A 20,891-nucleotide genomic window follows, 5' to 3' on the forward strand; every position below is an offset into this window, starting at 1 on the left:
CCACTTAATGAATCTATTTTGATAAAAAAAATATATATTTATATATGTGTAGGGAAATGTATTAACACACCATAATGTTTGCATACTGGCAGAATTTCTTGAAGATACTCTGTTGATTTATGGTTTTAAGACATATTGTAAAACTGTGCTGTTAGTATTTCCTCATATAAAGAACTAAAAGACCATCTGTCCGCTACGCCCTGGTGTGTGTGTGTGTGTGTGCGCGCGCATTTGTGTGTGTTGCCGATTATGCAAATAATCATTAGACAATTGTACCAGGAAGTTTCAGTAAGAAAGAAAAATCCCCGGACAGTTTCACTGAAGTTCCTCATTCTGGAGGGTAACAGTCCGTGTCCACCAGTTGACCCACTTGTCAGATCAAATACCACTAGTCTGTCAGTCAGCTCAATCTGATGAACAACTCAGGCAAGAAATCTGAGGACTGAAAACTTCTTCACAGTGGATTAACTGTTTCCTTAACCGGGGATATATATACACACACAAAAAGGTAAGAACAAATGCGAGTGAAGTGTGAATGAAACCAGCTGGAGATGTGTGTCAAGTCGTTGTGCGCTATCAACATCTGTTGATACACACTCACAGACACATACAGTAGGAGACTGAAAAAGATTGCAAGAGTTTGATTTATGGAATAAAATCTGGTGTGACTGTATAAAGTACTTATGGGTGTATTTACTGAGACTTTATTATATGGCTACTGATTTGAATTATGTAAAAAACTTGTTAATTAGTATTGTTCCAGTTATCTTTTCTGTTGAAGATTAAAGAATAGTTATACCCTCAGATAACGGCATAGATAGTTTTATGATATTTTAAGCATGTTTTGTCATGATTTTAAACAACACCTCTTATGGAAAGCATATTTTTCAAACTAATCATCAGTTTAACTTTTTTTTTTTTTTAATTTTGATGCAGATTTAACAGTAAGTGTCAACATCTAGTGAATAGCATAAGATTAGTTAGTTATACTCAAATTCAACAGGAGATTACATTTGGAAAGTATCTGCTCTCCTCTTGTCTGTCTCCTTTTGTTTCTTCACCATTCCTGTCTATGGCTCAGTCCATTATTAAAGGAGGAAGTCTGTGTGGTGGTCATACCATAGTGCCCTATGTGTGTGTGTGTGTCTGTGTGTTGGCTCCTAATCTGTTCACTCACTCAGTTTCCGGCTGTTTGCTGACTGTCAAGTTAAAAATATAACAGAGGCACTGAACCAACTAAGCACATAACAACCCAGTGTCAAACTGCCAAACACTTGGTTACAACACTTTTGTTCACCCACACTTTGTTCATTTTATACACATGTTGTCTCTTTTTGTTGGAATTATTAAATGTCATTTCAGTTCATAAACCTCTATTTAGATAAGTGAAGAACACAATGAGCGCCAATTCAGGTTTTTTAGGTGTGCCCTTTTTCTGTTTGCCATTAGGGTGATTGTGCTTGAACCTTTTTTTCCTAACTCTTGTCCAAACAATCATGAGAACGGTCATCTCAGGTCATCTTGGTCCAGTTTTGCAGCCCTGCACTGCACCATCCTGCTGCTTGAATATCTTCGAGGACAATAACCGCTATTGTTTTGCATACTATCAATCAAAACTGTATCATGAACTGTATTTCCTTAGGAACAAAAGTACCATTGTGTGGTAGATATGTGTAAAGGTGTGTAACTTTATGATGCTATTACATGAGGTTGACATTTGTGGTTGTAAGTGAAATGTTTCAACAGTATTTTATGGAGTGCAGTGAAATGTACATGGTCATGGACATTCATGGTCCTTTCTGCATTGTAATAGCATTGATTATCTATTAACTTTTCATGTAGCCCCATTATCAGGTCAAAATATGAACCTGTCCAATACTTCAGTTTAAAACTAATCACATTGCCATCAGCCTCAGCTGTACTTTGGGGTTAGTGCTGTGAAGCCTATCAAATGTTAGCATGCTAACTTGCTAAACTAAGATGTTGAACATATTAAACATTAAATCTGCTAATCATCAGCATGTTAGCATCGTCACTTTGAGTTTGTTAGCATGCTGACGATAGCATTTAGCTCAAAGCATGGCTGTGGCTACATACAACACAGAGCTGCTAGCTAACTCTTGTCTAAACAGTCAGATTCAGGTCAGCCCAGTTCAGTCCTTCAGAACTGCATTGACTTCTGCCACCTGAATCGCTTTGAGGACAATAACCACTCTTGTTTTGCATACTACTGCATCACAAACTTATGGTAATTTCCTTAGCAACAATTGTACCATTGTGTGGTAATAGGGGAAGTGTACAGGTGTGCTAAGGGCTTTTGGAGGCCTAAAAGCAACAGGTTCTGATGTTTTTGCTTTTATTGTACAGCACATTCCTCTGTTGATTCTAACTGATGTTTGACCTGTGACTAACTTTTCTGATTGGCCTACAATAGAGGGGCCATTTACTGTTAGAGTCACTGTACCTTCGTAACTTAGTTAAAGATGTCCTCGTCTTTTAAAGAGTATTTATTGGCCCTCAGGACTAGCAAGCGGAGCAACAGTTGTTTTCCTAGCTTTAGAAAACAGGTGTTACAGTAGATATGTACTTCTGCTGCTGTGCTTCAATTTACCTGCATGCTTTCAATAAAGTTTATCTTATCTTATCTTCGGTAATAACCTTGTTGTGAAGTCACGCATCTTTGGTCATTATATCATTTTAAAATTGCAAAGGTCACCAATAATTTTTTTTTTTTTTTACATGCCAAAGATCATTCCAGCACATAATCTTATTAGTATGTTATTCCTGTTTATCTTTATTGTGATCTCTCTTTATTGCTGCTTTATTGTTTTTAATAACCTATATAGCAATATATACATCGGCCAGAAAATATGTGGAAAAGCGCATTTCTGCTCTGTTTGAATTGAAACTTATATCATGACTGCTGGTATTAATACATTTTAATAATCAGTAATGACAATAACATCAATAAGGTGATAATTCACACACAAAGACTGAACTAGGAGAATAAGCAAAGAAGAATGTTAGGCGCAAATCTCTCAAGATTATGTCATTTAGTTTAACCTTTACCAAAAACCAAAACTAACTTAAGTAAATGGAATAGACCAAAGGCAGGAAAATGATAAAATAGTGAGTTAAGAAAATAGAAAAGCATAGCTTGAGCAAATGAAAAAAGACACAATTATTGAGGAAGCAAACACTGAGGATATAACCTATTCTATTCTAGATTAATCAAGATGACTAACCAAGTCGTTAAACACACTCCAGTGGGTCCAACATTTGCACAAATGTACCTGGTTTCCCTAAGGAAGAAAACAGCTTTTTCAGAATGTCAACTTAGATTTTTTTTTTTTTTTAAACAGTTTTACATATTCTATGTCTGCATTGTGCAGAACATCCTCATTATGTTTCTTTCCAGACAAACAGTATTATTAAAACCACATGCTATGCCAGGAACAGTACCACATAATATCCTTTGCAAATTGCTCTCATTGCTAAAATTGGCGCATGGAATGAGTTTATTAACTCTACACTTTAGCAAGGTGCATGTTTGGGGATGTGTTTCACAATTTCCCTAAAACCAACAATGCAGCAGGTGACAATAGAATGTGTCCTAATAAATAGAATGCCTTCCCCTTTTTTTTTGTTTTTTTATTTTGTTTGGCCTCTATGTGATAGTTGAGAGTGCAGAGTGAGACATGAAAAGTCTGCAGCTGGAATGATGAAAATGAGATGAAAATAAAGAAGTTCCTTATCTATTATTTTCTATTCTTTTGGTCGAATAGACCTTGATCAGATCATGATACATATCAAACATATACAAAATAGTACTACCAGGAGAAGTGGAGCCATCAATTATTAGTTAACACACTTGAGGTGTTAAGATAACAATAGACTGCTTTGGAAATTATTCAAAATTTCACTTTTAAATATTACTTAAAATATAAACAAAATTATATCATTTATTTAATTTATAATGTATACATGTGTATATATACGTATGTGTGTATGTATGTATGTATATATATGTACATATATATATATACATATGTAGAGATGTCTTTCTTAAAATTTAATAAAAACCTATTCTATGCCCACCCAAAAGAATAGACCCCCAAACACCTAAACACTGAAACATATCCTTGTGATACTGGATAATCCGACAAATAAAAGGCAAAACATATACATCAAGGACATGGCAGAATGATCTGACAAAAACTCAGGTACAAAACTGTCACAAATAGAGGTATGATCCATTATCATTAGGCTGCTGCCATTAGTCTACTATAAGTACTATAAACATATCCATATCAAACTCATCATTAAGTGGTATCTTTGTGGTGTCTTTTGTCTTTCTCTTATGCCTCTTTTATAATGCTTCTATTGAAATGTCACCTTTCATCACACAGGAAACATCAAGAGACTTTAAGTATGTTTGTGGCTTCCTGCTGATTAGCAAAAACAACTTGAAGTCACAATAATTAACATTAAATTACATTTTCATCAGTATTGTTCTAATAAGGATCAAAAACGCTGCCAATTAAAAGTATATTGTGCTTATACTGGACAATTTCTATGCCAAGAAACATAGAATTGTGCGAAAGGTCTCAGAAACAGTACATTCTTGATTTTGCTAATGCCTCCTTGAACAATCACTCTCAGGCTTTGTGTTACTGTAGTTTCTTTCAAAACACAGATATATGAGGTGCCCTGGTGACCTACATAACTGCAAAGTCCACAGTCTTGGGTGTGGGACATTTATTGCATGTCATAACCCTCTGTCTTCCTGTGTTTCCTGTCTCTCTCCACTGAAGTTCAAATAAAAAATATTCTCACCTCCTACTCTATCGCCTACAAAATGTAAATGCATAATGTGTAAATGCTACCAATAATACAATTTGGAAGATAAATGATTGCTTAATAATTGTAGGGAGGAGATCGGGTAGACAGCCCATAACTCTGACACCAGAGACACTGGAGCGTTTGTATCTAACCCTAACCCTAACTATTTCTGGTTTTGTATCCTGTCTTGTCCTTCAAATCAACATTGAATTTTTCTGTATTTAACCAAGATCACAATCTTTTCCTAACCTTAACCACGTGATATGAGTTGCCTGAACATAACCATTAATAACACTTCAGTTGCCAGGAGTGGATATTGTATTAAAACTAATGTTTTAAAGACACATTCAATACAAACATTTCCTTGTTATGTCAAAAAAAATGTTATCTGGGCACTGTAACATTTCCTACAAACCATATTTGTTATTTCAAAAAGGATAGGATACAGGGTTGAATGTGCAGGGGTGTTTTTGTGCGTACTGCAAGGATTTACTTCTGCTCAGATTTCACTGCCACACAGTCTGTCACGATCTCAGCCCAGTTTTTAAGGAAATATGTCTATTCTAGACAGTTTTGTTCCTCACAGTTTATGTCTGATGCCAGTGTTGAGTGCCAATACAGGAAGTTGTGGGACCTATGGGTGTGGAGATTGGGGTGGTGGATGGATATCATCATCCAGTATTGATGTTCTTGGTTGGTAAACAGGGATATAGTTGGTTAATCTATATCTCAAAAGACCAGTTTATATACACCATTGCAACTGTTAGTTCCCTGTGTATCTTAAAGGCTCTACTCACCCTTCATATCACACACTTAATGACAAAAGTACTGACCAAAAAGTAGTAAAAAAAAGACTTATTTGGACTACAAACATAGCTGTTAGGTATTTTAGGTATTGGACATGTTTACTACTGCTCATGTTGTGACTTAATGATCAGGTGTGGGATTTAGATCAAGAGGTGATTAGGACCTTATAACATTATCATAATCAATCTGTGACTTTTAAAAATCTGTGTAACTGATCTGTGTACAGAACATTCACACTTTGAGCACATACAGTCATTTGTAGGCTGATGATGTCAGCAGGAGCTGAAAAGTCACAGGTGCTTGGCACCACACATTTTAAGTGTTTGCTTCAGCAGCTATAAGTGGTAAACACGTAACAGTCCAGTTCACTCTTCCTTTTCTCACTTCCTCATGCAGGCAGAATGGGTTGTATAAAATCCACGCTGAGCGAAGGGCTGGGCGGAGGTGTGGAGGGGAAGATCAGCCAGCAGACTGTACGTACCGAGCAAACGCACTATGTCAGAGACCCCACCTCCAATACTAAAAACAACATAGTAAGTTGTGAGACAGCTGGGTAAAATATCACTAATAGACAATAAGACACTCATTTCTGCTCTCTGAGATAACTTCAACAAAGTGGTATTTGCCCAAAATGATTGGGTTGCTTTAAAACTGTTAAAACTGTTTAGCCTGAATCTTCATTAAATGGACAATTTTCTGAAAGTAACATTGTTCAGTCAATTCTCTAGGGAGCCTTTTACAATTCAGAGAAACCCTTTTCTATGGAATCAGTTAAATAATGACTCAAGTGTTTCCTATAGAACAGCATTTCCACTTCTCACATATGATAAGGGAAATTAACAGATTGTGAAAGTCTGTAGCCCACAAGTAGAATCACTGTTCAAAGATAGATAGATAGATGAAAGACACTACAATTATCATGTTAGAGACATTTCTTGTTTTATGTGTTGTCATATCCTTTACATTGTAAGTTAAACATATTCATCCACTATTGCAGAATAACTCCCTGTTGCCTGGCCAGGTCTTTCAAAAGATGGAAGGTATGACTATGTCTTTCTTTCTTTCTTTCTTTTCTTTCTTTCTTTCTTTTTCTTTCTGTCATCCTGTTTTACTTACTTTTTACTTACTTTCTTTATTACTTTCTTAAGTATTGGTGTAAAAATGTAGTATTTCAAAAGTAAAAAGTGGCATAAGTCTTTCAGTTTTGGTAGTTTTAGCAGTGCTGCACAGCTGTCCCATTAGCTGAAAGAATGAAAGCAAACAGAGGCTATAGCAGGAAGTAGTCTGGCTTTGTTTTCACATGTGGAGCCTTTCTAAAAGCACACTACAATGTTACTCATTATGACACCTGCAATAAAAGAAAATGCAAGCCTTCCTAGCTGTTTATTTACCCTCACACTGGAAGCAAATGTTAATGCTAATGTAACCATAAAGGATAAGATTTTTTACAAGTATATCTTAATACAGTAGTCACATGCGAGTTACTGGTCACTGTGATTATTCCTGCTGGCTGTGAAGCTATTTACTTCACTTTGACAAAGCCAAACCTAATATCACACCAGTCTGAGTTAGCCAAATTAATTAGGTATATATCTTCCAAAATTACAGCCATCTCAGCACACAGTTCCCTCTTTGTGTTACTCCTAATGTCAAAGCTCATTCAGAAAACATTGTCTGTAGACACAAAAAGAACTTTTAACTTTGTAAAATACCAATTTGATTGAGCTAACTCAGACAGCTGAAGCCTCATATTAGCCTTGAAAATCTGAACACTACATTAACATTAAGCTACTGAATATCCAGATAGAAGGACTAGAGACCTAGCTACACCATCCAGGCTAAAGTAACAATTTTTGTGTATTTTATGAGCTGTACTGTGTGGAGTCTACAATGAAAACAAATCGATAAGTTAAAAAAAACACATGAAAGTATTAATGTATGTGAAATTAAATTACGAGAATAAATAAAAAATAAATGTGATTCATTACTAACAGAAAGACTAATACTATTCCAGATGTTGGCTTAATTTAAATTTTCAGAGTCAACTCAGACATCAGTAGGGGAACATGCCCCCTAGATATCCTCAGTAACACATCAACAGTCGCACTATTTAGATGAGGTCACTCTGATTGTCCAACAGCATGACCACATGCCCTCTTCAGTCAAACTTTGTCTTATCATTTCCTCAACCTTTGTCTTAGTATGAATGCTTGCTCTGGATTACGGCTCATACTCTAGTAATAATACAGGGCATACTGTTCTTGCTATTGGTAATTGAGCTGTGAGCCTGTTTATTTTGTAGTACAGTATTTAACATGTCAATAAACTTGTCTCTTTCCTCTCTTAGAGCAAAGTGGGGCTGGTAAAATAGTGGTCAGCCTTTATCCGTACGAAGCTGTGCACCAAGACGACTTAGGATTCAAGAAAGGAGAAAAGATGAAAATCCTAGAGGAGTGAGTGTCTGATGTTGATGTTAGACTGATTCAACGTCAGGAAATGTCATTCATTCATTCATTTATAGTGTGCATCATGTGAGGCAAGAACCAATGATGAAAGCTTGCACAAGCTATGAAATGGAGCACTATTTAAACAGCATACCATGAGGAAACTGACAGGGTCAGGTACAGTTCACTCTGACAGCTTCAAAATTACCAGAGTTGCGTCACCAAAATTTGGTCAGATTCACAGAACGTACTTTAGATTCTAGTGGACATCTAAAAGTTTCAAAAGATACTGATATATTTCAGGTTAAATTTGAAGAAATACTAAATAAAGTTATCCCAGGATGAAATTTCAATTTGTTCTAATGTTGCATCCATTAAAGTGGATTTTTTTCTATTGCAATGGAAAATTAAGGTAGAAATAATGGAAAAATGGGGTTCAGGAGGCTATTCAGACATTTTAGGATATCTAAGTTTTACAGAAGATGCATTTTTATTACTGGCAAGCAAAAAACAAAAACATTTGCGCTTAAATAAATTGATATTTATTACAGGCATGGTGAGTGGTGGAAAGCAAGGTCCCTAACATCTAACAGAGAAGGATTCATCCCGTCCAATTATGTCGCCCAAGTTGACACCATGGAAACAGAAGAGTGAGTAAATTATTTAATAATTTCCCAGATTTAATCTAGCAATCACAAAGGAGGATTTGTAAGGTTTAAGACAGCCATGGTGCAATTTGTTAAAACAGGTGTAAGGTCAATATCAGTATAAGGAACATGTCTAGTTTGGATATTCAGTCTGTTTCTTGATTCTGTTCATTGCAGGTGGTTTTTCAAGGACATCACGAGAAAGGATGCAGAAAGGCAGCTGTTGGCGCCGGCAAACAAACCAGGGTCTTATCTTATCAGGGAAAGTGAAACATCAAAAGGTATGGAAATGACAACAGCACTGAGAGACAGAGCCACATTCAAAACATTCCCCACTTTTACAATATGTGTCACAATATGAGTCACAGCTCCTGCCTCATTTAAATAATTTCAGTTTAATAATGTATCTTATTAGTTCTTAATTTCTCCACAGGAAGCTACTCATTGTCCATCCGAGACGTGGACGCCCAGGGGACAGATTCAGTTAAACACTATAAGATCAGGATGATGGATAATGGTGGTTACTACATCTCTCCTAAGATCTCCTTCCTTGACATTGGCAGCATGATCAAACACTACCACAGTGAGTACGACTCTGAAAAGGAAGTGCTTAATCTCCTTCATTTAAAAATGTGACTCCAACCTCTCATATATGTGATATTATTTTGTAGTAAGTTCTATAAATACCTTTACTTGTAATGAAAAATAAATTAAACGGGGGCTGGGGAGTTTTTGTGTAATCAACAAAAGTAATATGTGTAAACTGTTGCTCACAAAAACGTATTAGGAGCATCCTTGTATATGTTGAATGCATTTCCTTCCTCAAGAGTTACATTAGAAGATTGCGGGTGGCAATTATTGTAGCTTAGCTTAGCACAAAGACTAGAAGCAGGGGGAAACAGCTAGCCTGGCCTAAAAAAAACCTACCTTCATAGCTAACTAATATAGTATTGTGTTTGTTTAATATGAATACAGAAAAGTTAAATTGCTAGTTGTAGCTTTAGGTGGAGTTGGTGTGGTGAACAGTGGCCAAGTGCAATGGCTTCCTGAAGTCTACATTGGTTTCCTGGCAACCTAGAAAAGAAAGGTTTGCTGGTTGCCCCTGTTTCCCGTCGTAATGCTAAGCTGAGCTAATCACGTCCTAGCTCCAGCTCCATCCTTAATGCGCAGTCATGATGAGTTGATGTGCCATGTTAGTCATTATGTCACTCATTATGTGCTGTATGTGCACATGATCCTTTCCAGACAAAGCGGATGGCCTGTGTCGTAAACTGGATCGTCCATGTGTAAAACCCAAAGCTCAGAAGCCATGGGATAAAGATGCCTGGGAGATTTCCAAAGATTCTATTAAGATGGTGAAGAAACTAGGAGCAGGGCAGTTTGGAGAAGTCTGGATGGGTGAGTACAGGAAGGAGAAATTTCTTTTTTTTTTTTTTAGCCTTTATTCAATCAGTAAAGTTGACCAGGAACAGCCTCTAAAGTCCAAGAAGGAGAAGGCATATTCCCCCCTAATGCATCCTGTTTGAATACTGACCAGTGCAACCACACTCTTCAACTACTGCCATCACTAAATCATGATGACATTCATTTTTTTTAGACATCAGCATGATTACCAAGAAGACAAACTGCATGCCAGCTTCACAGTGTTTGTTCAGATTTCAAAGAAATTTTGAGAACGAAAACAGGAAGAAGACACGAAACCGAACTTAAAACTGTTCTTATTGTAAAAATGTAGGGCTGATGAATAAAACACAGCATTTGGACATAATGCCTTTTTCATACATAATGGATTTTATTTGATCAGTTATAAAGGGGAGCATAACTTGTTCAGTTTGTAACAGGTCAGAGGATTTCTAATTCCTTTCTTTGGTTTACTGTAAATTCAGAGCAGCAGAAGTGAAAAATACAGGGAAGTTCAATTTCCTCCTAATTAAAACAAAACTTCCTTCTCTTGTTACCCATTAAGTTTGTTACAGTACATATATTTAGTCAAAACTGGCTGCTTTCACTGTAATCTGGGACCTGGGGAGTGTTATCAGTGTTATCATCTATACAGGAAATGTTGGAGTCTGAAGGGAGATTTGCATTGGACGTTTAACAGGGACACAGACACACACACACACACACACACACAGATATCAGACAGTGGTTTGTAGAGATGACTAATATAGAAACAAAGTTTTACTGCACAATTTTATGTGCAATCTCACTGTGGTCTGATGCTCACATATTTTACAGGGATTCAAGAATCAGCTTTTTTATTTGTATCTGCTGTTTTATTTTCTTATTTTTGCCTTAAAATGTATTTTTATAATTACAGTCTACGCATATACCATGCTGCCATTGCAGCTGTTTGAAACATGAGGGAAGTACATGACAACATAGTACTGAAAGTGCTGAGGTTTGAGTTATGTCTGTGGGTGGATAATGATGAGGAAGCAGGTGTGCCGTTTATTCTAAAATGGATAAGAACTGTAGGTTACTGTTTTTCTTTAATGATGACAGATAAATATGGATCCAGATAAGTTAGTTAAGAAAAACATGGTTATAAATGTTAAAAGATCAGATCCTGCTGGTTTTATCTCTACGGGTTGCTACGGCTGACTTAAACACTACAACGGTGTGATAGATTCACCACTGTGAAAAAAAGATATAACACGATAGTGATATTCCAGTAACGTGGGGGTTATTGCCTTCATGGTTGAGTCCAAACTTAGCACAGTTCACCTGGCTCTGTCTGGGAATGCCCTCTTAGTTTCTCCTTCTGACTCGTATCAGGACATTTCATAAATATCCCACCAGTGCCACCAACAGCCCGAAGCCACTCTTCCTAACCCTCTTTGTTATCCACCCTTTCACTGTTTCTGTAATCATCCCCAGCCCCAACCCAGTCTTAAAGGATGGGTTCACAACTCCTCCTGTTCATACTGACCATTAGAAGATCCCCTCCAAATACGCTTTCAATGTAAGTGATGGGTGACAAAATTCACAGTCCTTGTTTGGTGTAAAAACATATTTCAGAATTTATCGGAAGCTAATGTTAGGCTTCAGTCATCCATGTTAGTCAAATGAAATGAATATCTTCCAGAGTTTAAGTATTTTTAGCACAAAATTCCCTCTTTGTTTTTCCCCTGACAGTGTTTCTCTGTTGAGTGGCAGAGAGAAGATCGTCATAAAAAGAGGGAACTTTAAATAGGTGGAAACTTTGGAAGCATTAAACATTTAAATACATTTTTGCATAAAATGAAGCTTGTGGATTTTGTCCTCCGTCACGTACAGTGAAAGCACATTAAGAATGGGTCTTTTAACAGCCAGTATGAACAGGAAGAATGATTACAGCAAACGAAACTGCTTTCTATGTTCGTATGTGCACCTGACTGTCATTTTAAGACAGACTTGAAAAAGTGATCTTTTAATAGCATGATGCTGCTTACCAAACTTACAGTAACAGAAAGATGCAACTGGAAATCTACAAACATATGCAGTATGATTCAGTCAGATGATAAAGCAGCATATGCAATGTTCAACCCAGGTTCATTAGAAAAGTATTTACATATTTAACATGTATGTACTATATTTTTGCTCATAAAGGCTTCATCACAAAGCAGTCCCAAAAAGCATTAAAGAGATTCCCTTTGCAATATGCAACTGGTGATATTGTCTGTCCTGAATGATCAATAGAGGTAAATGTTAACAGTTTCATCTTCAGTGTATCATGACATTAGTAAATATCCTACTGCACAGCAAGCTTGTGTGGTCAAACAGCAGCTGCTCTATGATAACATTTTTAGGTTAAATAAAATAAAAATTAAAAAATTGTCTGCAACATGACCTATATTCCAGATTTTACTAACATCACTTACTTTTTTGACAAACAACTGGTTGGTCTACAGTGGTGTTATGCATTATTGCTATACTGCATTGCAGTTTTCTCAGTTTTACTTCCTGTTATGTCTTTCACAGGCCACTAATCCGATATAATGGAATAATAATTAGTGTACAGTGTAATCCTGCTTTGGAGGTTTGTTTACAGACCATGTGTGCCATTTGATAAGGTTGCATGGAAATTTACTAACATTCTCTATCCTCCCCCCACCCTCTCTTCCCTCACTTTCTGCACAATCAGCCTACTACAACAACATAACCAAAGTAGCCGTGAAGACGCTGAAGCCGGGCACCATGACGGTCGAAGCCTTCATGGACGAAGCCAACGTTATGAAGACGCTGCAGCACGACAGGCTGGTGCGGCTCTATGCTGTTGTCACCAAGACAGAGCCCATATACATCATCACTGAATTCATGGCGAATGGTAAAGAAAGATTCCTAGATCTTTACAATCAGTATCCATCAGTAAGAAGTGCAGATGTCAGATCAGCAGCTAGCGTTGTAACATATTCATATAATCATGCACTTGAGACATGTTTCACAAAGGAGGATTTAGCCAGATAACTGTGAGAGGTGCTTTGAAATGTCCTATTAGGCATCATCAGATAGCCTGAACCCAACATTCAAGATGATTTTTTTGTCTTTTCTGGTCTTTCAGGGAGCCTACTAGACTTCTTAAAGAGTGACGAAGGGTGCAAATTGCAACTACCCAAACTCATCGATTTCTCAGCACAGGTGATCTCACATTTAGCACAATAGCCGTCTTTTTTTTTTTTCACAGCTTTTTCTCACAGTTCACTCACCACATAGTTGTGAAACAGACATTACATCAATATTTCCATTGTTGAACCGAAAGCAGGAACCACAATCAAAAGTAAGAATCTGATCATCTGCCTTTGCTATGTGGCAAGATCACGTTGGGAGGGTTGGATGTCGATTTTTATAGTAATAAGTGCTTTTGTAAGCAGGCAGAGCCAAAAGTCACTCTGACAAAGAAAATAAATGATTTGTTAATGTATATGTTTAGTAATCTCATATGCAGGTAAACTGACTCTAAAGCTAAATTAAAAAGGTGAGAATAATGATGAATGACACGTCAGCTTTTGCCCTTAATGAAAATAACGGTTAACCTTTTGAATGATTGACAGCCTCCCAATACTTATATTGTTACCTTTGTGTTTTGATCAGTGTAACTGAGTGTAACTGAATTTTGGCTGAAAAATTATTTAATTTATTACTAGTATTTTTACTTAGAATTAAGTGAATATTTAGTAGTTTAGTCGTAGTTAGTGTTTTTGAAAATGATTAAGTCAATAAGATGTCAAAAATAATGGCAAATGCCCACAAGAGCCAAATCCAAATGTGTCTTATGTCACTTTTTTCTTCTGGCCAAAAATCAAACCTCAGTGTGTTCAGTTGACAGTGAAATGAAAAAAAGAAAATGAAAAGCAACAATATTAACCTGTGCTGTAAATTGCAGCACTACAGTCTGAACCTGTAGGTTGAAGTGTTGAAAATCAATGTTCTTTTAAGTTTGATTGAGATTTTCAGTTTGTTTGAGTCACACATACGCCTGTCTGAGTCACACTGGTTCCTGCATTAGTGATTCACATTCTTCACACTATTAATGATTTTGTATATGATATCATTTAGGATTATAATATATGTTTTTAATGTCTGAAGCATTATGTGCTTTGTATTAGTGGCTGTTACATGGTTGTTGAATGAAGTTTGGGACAACACTCATATTGTACAGAGCACTTACTTTATGTACACTATCTTCAGTGTTGGAAAGTAAGTACATTTACAGTACATTTACTCAAATACTGTACTTAAGTACAATTTTGAGTTACTTGTACTTTACTTGAGTATTTCCATTTGATGCTACTTTATACTTCCACTACATGTATTTGACAGCTTTAGTCACTGTTCAGATGAAGATTTGACACAATGGATAATATAACAAGCTTTTAAAATACAACACATTGTTAAAGATGAAACCAGTGGTTTCAACCTTTTTGGCTTTGACGTCTTACAAAAAGCAGTGTGTAGTCGGGGTCATATTTCACATGTCTATGAGATGTTAACAGCTCCACCAAACAGTGATTTTTCCCTCTAAACTTCTCACATGCTTTCATTTCAATAAATGTTCAAATGATCCAATTTTTCACCAAAAATCAGAGATCAGAGAAAAAGTCCAAAAACTGAAAACAGATTTGTGTATCAGAACTTGTAATCATCTCACAACCCCTCAGCTTTATCTGGTGACCCTTTGGAGGGGCCCGACCCCTAGGTTGGGAGCCACTGGACTAAACTTGCTAAATGTATATAAAGTAGTTGAAACTACAACATAACAGGCTGCTTACACACTGATGCTTCAGTATTAATAATCTAATGATGTCATATATAATAATATATCAGTCAGAGGGACCAAACCACTACTTTTACTGCAATACTTTAACTACATCAAGCTCATAATACTTATGTACTTTTACTTACAGCTAGTAGGATTTTTCATGCAGGATTTTTACTTGTAATGGAGTATTTTTACATTGCTGTATTGGTACTTTTACCTGAGGATCTGAATACTTCTTCCCCCACTAACTATCTTCTTCTTGTGCTGTTGCAGATAGCAGAGGGCATGGCATACATAGAGAAAAAGAACTACATCCACAGAGACCTGAGAGCAGCTAATGTTCTGGTGTCAGAGAGCCTGCTCTGTAAAATAGCTGATTTTGGACTAGCAAGAGTCATAGAGGATGATGAGTACTCAGCCAGAGAGGGTAAGCTTTGTGTGTGTGTGTGTGTGTGTGTGTGTGTGTGTGTGTGTGTGTGTTTGTGTGTGTGTGTGTGTGTATCTTCAAGACTATGTTCTCTCTTCATTTTTGTCCAGTTTTCCCTACTGTCACAAAAAAAACCCCATCTGGTGTTTCTGACTAACTGAATACTTGTGACACACTAAAAATCACCTTTTGAAAGCTGGAAGCAAAATAGACTTATTTTGAAAGACCTTTTGGTTCAGTGTGAAGATTCAAATCATGCACACCCAGACCTCAATGACCTGTGATGGTCTCAAACCTCACATAGAATCTATTTTCTCTCGTAGTCACAGTCTTGTGCACATCACTGTACAGAGAGATAGGAGGGAGAGAATGTGTGTATCTCTGTGTGGTGAGGTGGAACCTGACTGATCACTGATCTTGAACCAGAGGACATTGAAACTACTGTAATGGGAAACTTAAAATTGAAATTAAATGTAAGTGCAAAAATAGTCTGAACCTTCCAGTGCGACTTTGGTATGAGGGAGTGTGTGGGAGAATGGATTCTTTTCATAGATGGTGTTAATTATATGTGTCACCTACAGATTTTTTTAATATCCTATTGAAATATAACCTTGTATTAAAGGTGACTATGTGTGTGTGTGTGTCATCCCCAGGAGCCAAATTCCCCATTAAGTGGACCGCTCCAGAGGCCATTAACTACGGCTCCTTCACCATCAAGTCAGACATGTGGTCCTTTGGAGTTCTGCTCTATGAGATTATCACCTTCGGGAAAATCCCCTACCCAGGTTAGCAGTAACAGAACTACATGACATTATTAGCTTTCAATGTGAAACTTCAGCTGCCCAACTTAGTCAAATCAAATCAATCATTTTCAAAGTTACTGTCTTTTTGGTGCCAAAATGCTACTCTCCTGAAAAGAATGAATGATTACATTGAGAAAAACATGTTTCAATGTTTATTTGGTCACCTGACTATTGTTTTAAGACAGACTTAAAAAAATCATGAACCTATCCTTTAATGGAATAGTAGCAGAAGTAGTATTAGAAGCTGTAATTGTAAAATTTGTGGCAAAAGTATTTTTTAATGTACCTGTTACCTGGGGCATAAAAAGGCTACTGCCCCCCTTCCTTTCTGTGAACTGTGATTCCTACTATACAACCTAACATTAGATGGCCTCAGGTTTGCTGTGTGACAGTTTGTTAAAAATGTTTTGTTTTTTTTTACCATTAAGATTTAATTAGTTTAAAAACAGTATCAGTATCAGCATCAAAATATACTTAAAATGCCGAAAGTAAAAGTACTCATTATGCAGAATGGCACGTTACAGAATAATATATATCACATTATTGGATTATAATTATTGATGCATTATTGTGAAAGCTTCACTAATGTTGCAGTTGGTAAAGGCAGGCTGATTTTAGCTACTTTCTATACTGCTGGGTAGCTGTTAAATAAATGTGGTGGAGTGAAAAATACAATATTTGTCTCCAAAATGTGGAGCAAAAGTATTACAGTAATTAGCAGAAAATCGAATTACTCAAGTAAAGTACCTCAAACCTGTACACAGTATCATATAAAATAATGAGGGTCTTGATGACAGATTTTGATATATATACATATATATATATACGATATATATATTTTTAGTGTTGGGCCACACCTCAGGTGTCCTATATTCTCATTTGATGTTGTGGTTTAGGTGTAGTGGTGTGTGTTGTCATATTGCCAAGTAATATATTTACCAGAAACTAGTTGCAACCGCAGTAAACCACAGGTCACCTAAGTGTCATATTACACTGGATTACTGCCCTCTACTGGTGAATTTTATTTTCTAAACTGCAAAGAAACACTTTGATTACATGGAAATATTCCATTTAAGATAGTCAGTCTGTTCATTTTCTACTATTGCACTTAAATACTCAAGGTGCATATAAACAACAATTTCTACTCACTCTGCTACTGTTATTAGTTTCACTTCTTCTACTACAGTTTCGATGGTCTCTTTCATGTAAGCTTGAGTATTTACTATGTGTGTTCCAATTCCAATCCTGTTTTCCTCAGGTATGACTAAAGGAGAGGTGATGTCCTCAGTGCAACGTGGCTACCGAATGCCGCGGCCTGACAACTGCCCCACCGAGCTGTACGACATCATGATGTCCTGCTGGAAGAACAAACCGGAAAACAGGCCCACCTTTGATTACATGCAGAGCGTCCTGGATGACTTCTACACAGCCACAGAGGGACAGTACCAGCAACAGCCTTAGAGAGGGACGCATACTGTACAGAGAGACTCTGACATATGAAGACATTTCACTTGCTTGTTTTTGTATATATGACACATTCTGCACACAAATATATATACTGTATTTTTTGCCGTTGAGAATATATGCAAGCATAACCACGATAGACTGTATTGTGGCCACTCAAAGTATATTTCAAATAAGTGCCATTTCAAATAACTGTGTGACAGATTTTTGTGTAGTTTAATCTCACGCCTAAGCATATCCTGAGGTGTATATGAGATGGATTTTTACACAAAATGGATAAAAACAGGTGAGCATTATATAGAACAGAGAGAGGGAGTCTTACTTGTGTTATTTTCTTTATACTTTTTGACACTAGTGACTGGACACTTATGTATTTGGACCAGATACTGTTTGTTCATTTTAAATATATTGTAGTGTACAGAGGGACAGAACAAAGTGCAGACATTGCAAAGGTAGGAGAGAACATACTGTAGGAAGGTTAGTGTCTTGATAGATTTCAGTGCATGTAAATAATGTGGCAAAATGGAAAAATGTCATATGCTGCATATAGAAATAGCTGTTAAAATCACTTATATTTACTGTTCTTAAACTCATTTAAAACAGTGCAAACATTTGTTGTAATGTAATTTGTTGTGGCCTTTTTCAAGCAGGGAACCTCAAAACTATCCCACAGGGGTGAAAGTAGCTTCACATTTCCATCTTTGTGGCATGGTACCGAGGGACATATCATGCTCTATGAAATATTATGACTTTCCATTTTTTACATTCCAAATTAAATTATTTTATAAGCTGCTCCTAAACCTCCGTCTCCTTGTGAAATTAGCAAACATACTGTTGTTGCGCGTGACTGCTAATTTGGGTTTGTTGTTGTCGTTTCATCGATCACCTACTTCATATTGAAGTGCGGCTTTTTCTGTTTGTTATTTGTTAGTTTGTTTTCTTCAGGGAGTAAATGTCGAATCACCTCTCTTCTCTTTATCTTGTCATCATTTCAAATATGGTCTTTTAAAATCAAGTGTGTAGTCTGGATTGAATATGTTGCTCTGGTTTGACTCTGTATACTCAAGAGTAAAAATAGCTTAAATTTAAACTGAACCTTAACTGTAAGAAGGAGAGGTACCCAGTTAATTGTGGGCTATTTTGAACATAAGGCTAGCTGAATGCATGAGCTGTTTGTCTGCCGTTTAATAATGACTTGATTTGTATTTTTTGATTCGTATTGTACTGAGCTTTTGTCATTTGAATGTGTAAATGTTGTATGTACTAAAAATGCATAAAATAAATTTTATTCTGTGTTGGATGTCCACAACAAAGCAATCCTATATGACTGTGAATCTGTGAATTTGTCTCAAGAAAGAAAGAAAGAACAACAGAAAGAAAAAGAAAGACTTTGACTTTTGTCCTTTGATAAAAACAAAGGTAACTCCACTTACAGCTCCTACCCGTTGAGAAAACCTGTAAAATAAAAAAAATATCACACCTCACAGAGGTGTGATATTGGAGGATGTGAAGGCCTTCCTCTTCACACCTTTGCCCTGAAGATGCAGCGCTTTATTTTCTCAGAATGGACAGTCTCAACTGGTGCGAAGGTACTTTTGTGTCTTTAATATGCAATCAAACAAAATAGGTTTGCAACCAAAAAATTAATTTGAGAGCAAAATTATCGACACTGTGTGATTAACCCATTACAACACCACACATCTTGAAACAAAAGCAAGCTACATGCACCAGTTCAAACATAACATTCTTGCTATTACTAAGATGGAAGTTATGTGTAAACATAAGTGCACATTGACTCTCTGTCTTCTCTGCTCCAGCTCTGTCTTCTCCATGGACTTCAAAACTTCCTTTTTCATTTACTAACTGTGGATGTTGCCAAGCTGTCACTCCGTTCGAGACTGGCCAATAGAGACGTGTCTTACATCTTTCAGCGTAGGTCCCACCCATGAGATTCAGCTCAACAGCAAACAAGACCTTTGAAATTGCAAACAAAATTTTTTGATTTGCATTTTATTCACAAATTTATTTGACATTTTTTGATTGCAGTGTTGATAGTTTTGCTGTCAAATTTATTTTTTGATTGCAAACCTATTCTGTTTGATTTCATAATAATGGACACAAAACTATGTCCACAGAATGAGTGGGTTGTGAAAAATTGTCTCTTCCTACACCCACACTTCTGCATCCAAACCTTCCCGTACAGGCTGGAGCAGACGCCAAGTTCTTAGGACGTGTAGAAGGTGGTAAGTCCTGTCAAATTCAGGCCCTCCTGACTCATCAGGAAGAGCTGGCGGTCCAGCCCGAAACCACCAGCCCTCCTCAGCAGTGCCCGTGCTGTATCCCCCCAGCAGATATCAGCATGGTACAGCAGTCTAAGAGCCACCTGGAGTCTACAGGCTGCGAGCCTGCTCTCAAGGTCCACCAGTAACTGCGCCCCCTCCTGTACAGACATATAGGACTTCAGCCATAAGCCAGTGATGATGAGAAAAGATAGATCCTGATGATCTACAGAAGGAGGTTACACGATGCCACCAGCTTGTTTATAATCAGTGTCCTCTGAAACTTTGGGGAGAAGCCATTTCCATTTTGCCACCTTGGAGACTGCCTTAGGTAGGTCCTCCTCCTAGTTCTTCTTGAGCCAGCCCTACAAGTCTAGGTACACCCCTAGCACCTTAATTCCCCTCTGACTTCATTGTAGTCCCCCGGCAACTGTGCTGCTCCTCCCTCCCCATGAACCACACAACAGTGCCTCGCCCTTTGCTCCAACTTTGGTGGAGGATGCCTTTTCATATGTCTGTAAACTGCTCTCTAAGGCCTGAATATCTTTCCTATTTCTCACCAAGACTGAGACATCATCCCCATAAGCTGAGACAACCACAGGGAGAGCCCCCTCGCCCACCCACCACCTCTGCAATTTATTAAACAACAGAGAGAGAAGGGGCTCAAAAGAACTTCTGTGTGTCTGCAAAATACTCAGATACATCTACATTATTTTTGTTTTTGTTTTTGTTTTTGACAGAAAACTGTCTAGCTCTTCAAAAGAATAGATCGCCCCTCACCTACCTGGTTGAAGGAAGAGAGAAAGAAAGAAAGAAAGAAAGAAAGAAAGAAAGAAAGAAAGAAAGAAAGAAAGAAAGAAAGAAAGAAAAAGAAAGAAAGAAAGAAAGAAATGATTCGTATTAGGCTAAGTGTTTTATTTTGAAACCATAACTCGTT

General features: G+C 37.0%; 1 protein-coding gene across 2 annotated transcripts; it reads left to right on the top strand.

Annotated features, from left to right (window-relative positions):
- The first annotated feature begins 291 nt into the window (after positions 1-291).
- Positions 292-19,644, top strand: lyn (LYN proto-oncogene, Src family tyrosine kinase). Of its 2 annotated transcripts, none has more exons than XM_044367993.1 (13): positions 292-508; positions 6,046-6,182; positions 6,647-6,689; positions 7,997-8,102; positions 8,645-8,743; positions 8,918-9,021; positions 9,174-9,323; positions 9,986-10,138; positions 12,867-13,049; positions 13,284-13,360; positions 15,255-15,408; positions 16,062-16,193; positions 17,470-19,644. In XM_044367993.1, exons 2-13 carry the CDS (start codon positions 6,051-6,053, stop codon positions 17,670-17,672), a joined length of 1,536 nt encoding a protein of 511 aa, XP_044223928.1. In that variant the 5' UTR covers positions 292-508; positions 6,046-6,050; the 3' UTR covers positions 17,673-19,644. The 2 variants fall into 2 exon arrangements, with proteins under 2 accessions (XP_044223928.1, XP_044223929.1); XM_044367994.1 differs by having other exon boundaries at positions 6,046-6,122.
- The last annotated feature ends 1,247 nt before the right edge of the window (positions 19,645-20,891 follow it).

Source organism: Thunnus albacares, chromosome 12 (assembly GCF_914725855.1).
Source record: "Thunnus albacares chromosome 12, fThuAlb1.1, whole genome shotgun sequence".
NCBI lineage: Eukaryota > Metazoa > Chordata > Actinopteri > Scombriformes > Scombridae > Thunnus > Thunnus albacares.

Excerpts from the sequence above, each read along its gene's own strand:
- lyn (XM_044367993.1), top strand. The coding sequence starts at position 6,051 with ATGGGTTGTATAAAATCCACGCTGAGCGAAGGGCTGGGCGGAGGTGTG. Across the intron at positions 6,690-7,996 it reads GGTCTTTCAAAAGATGGAAG|AGCAAAGTGGGGCTGGTAAA; the intron begins GTATGACTATGT and ends TTCCTCTCTTAG. Across the intron at positions 16,194-17,469 it reads CGGGAAAATCCCCTACCCAG|GTATGACTAAAGGAGAGGTG; the intron begins GTTAGCAGTAAC and ends TGTTTTCCTCAG.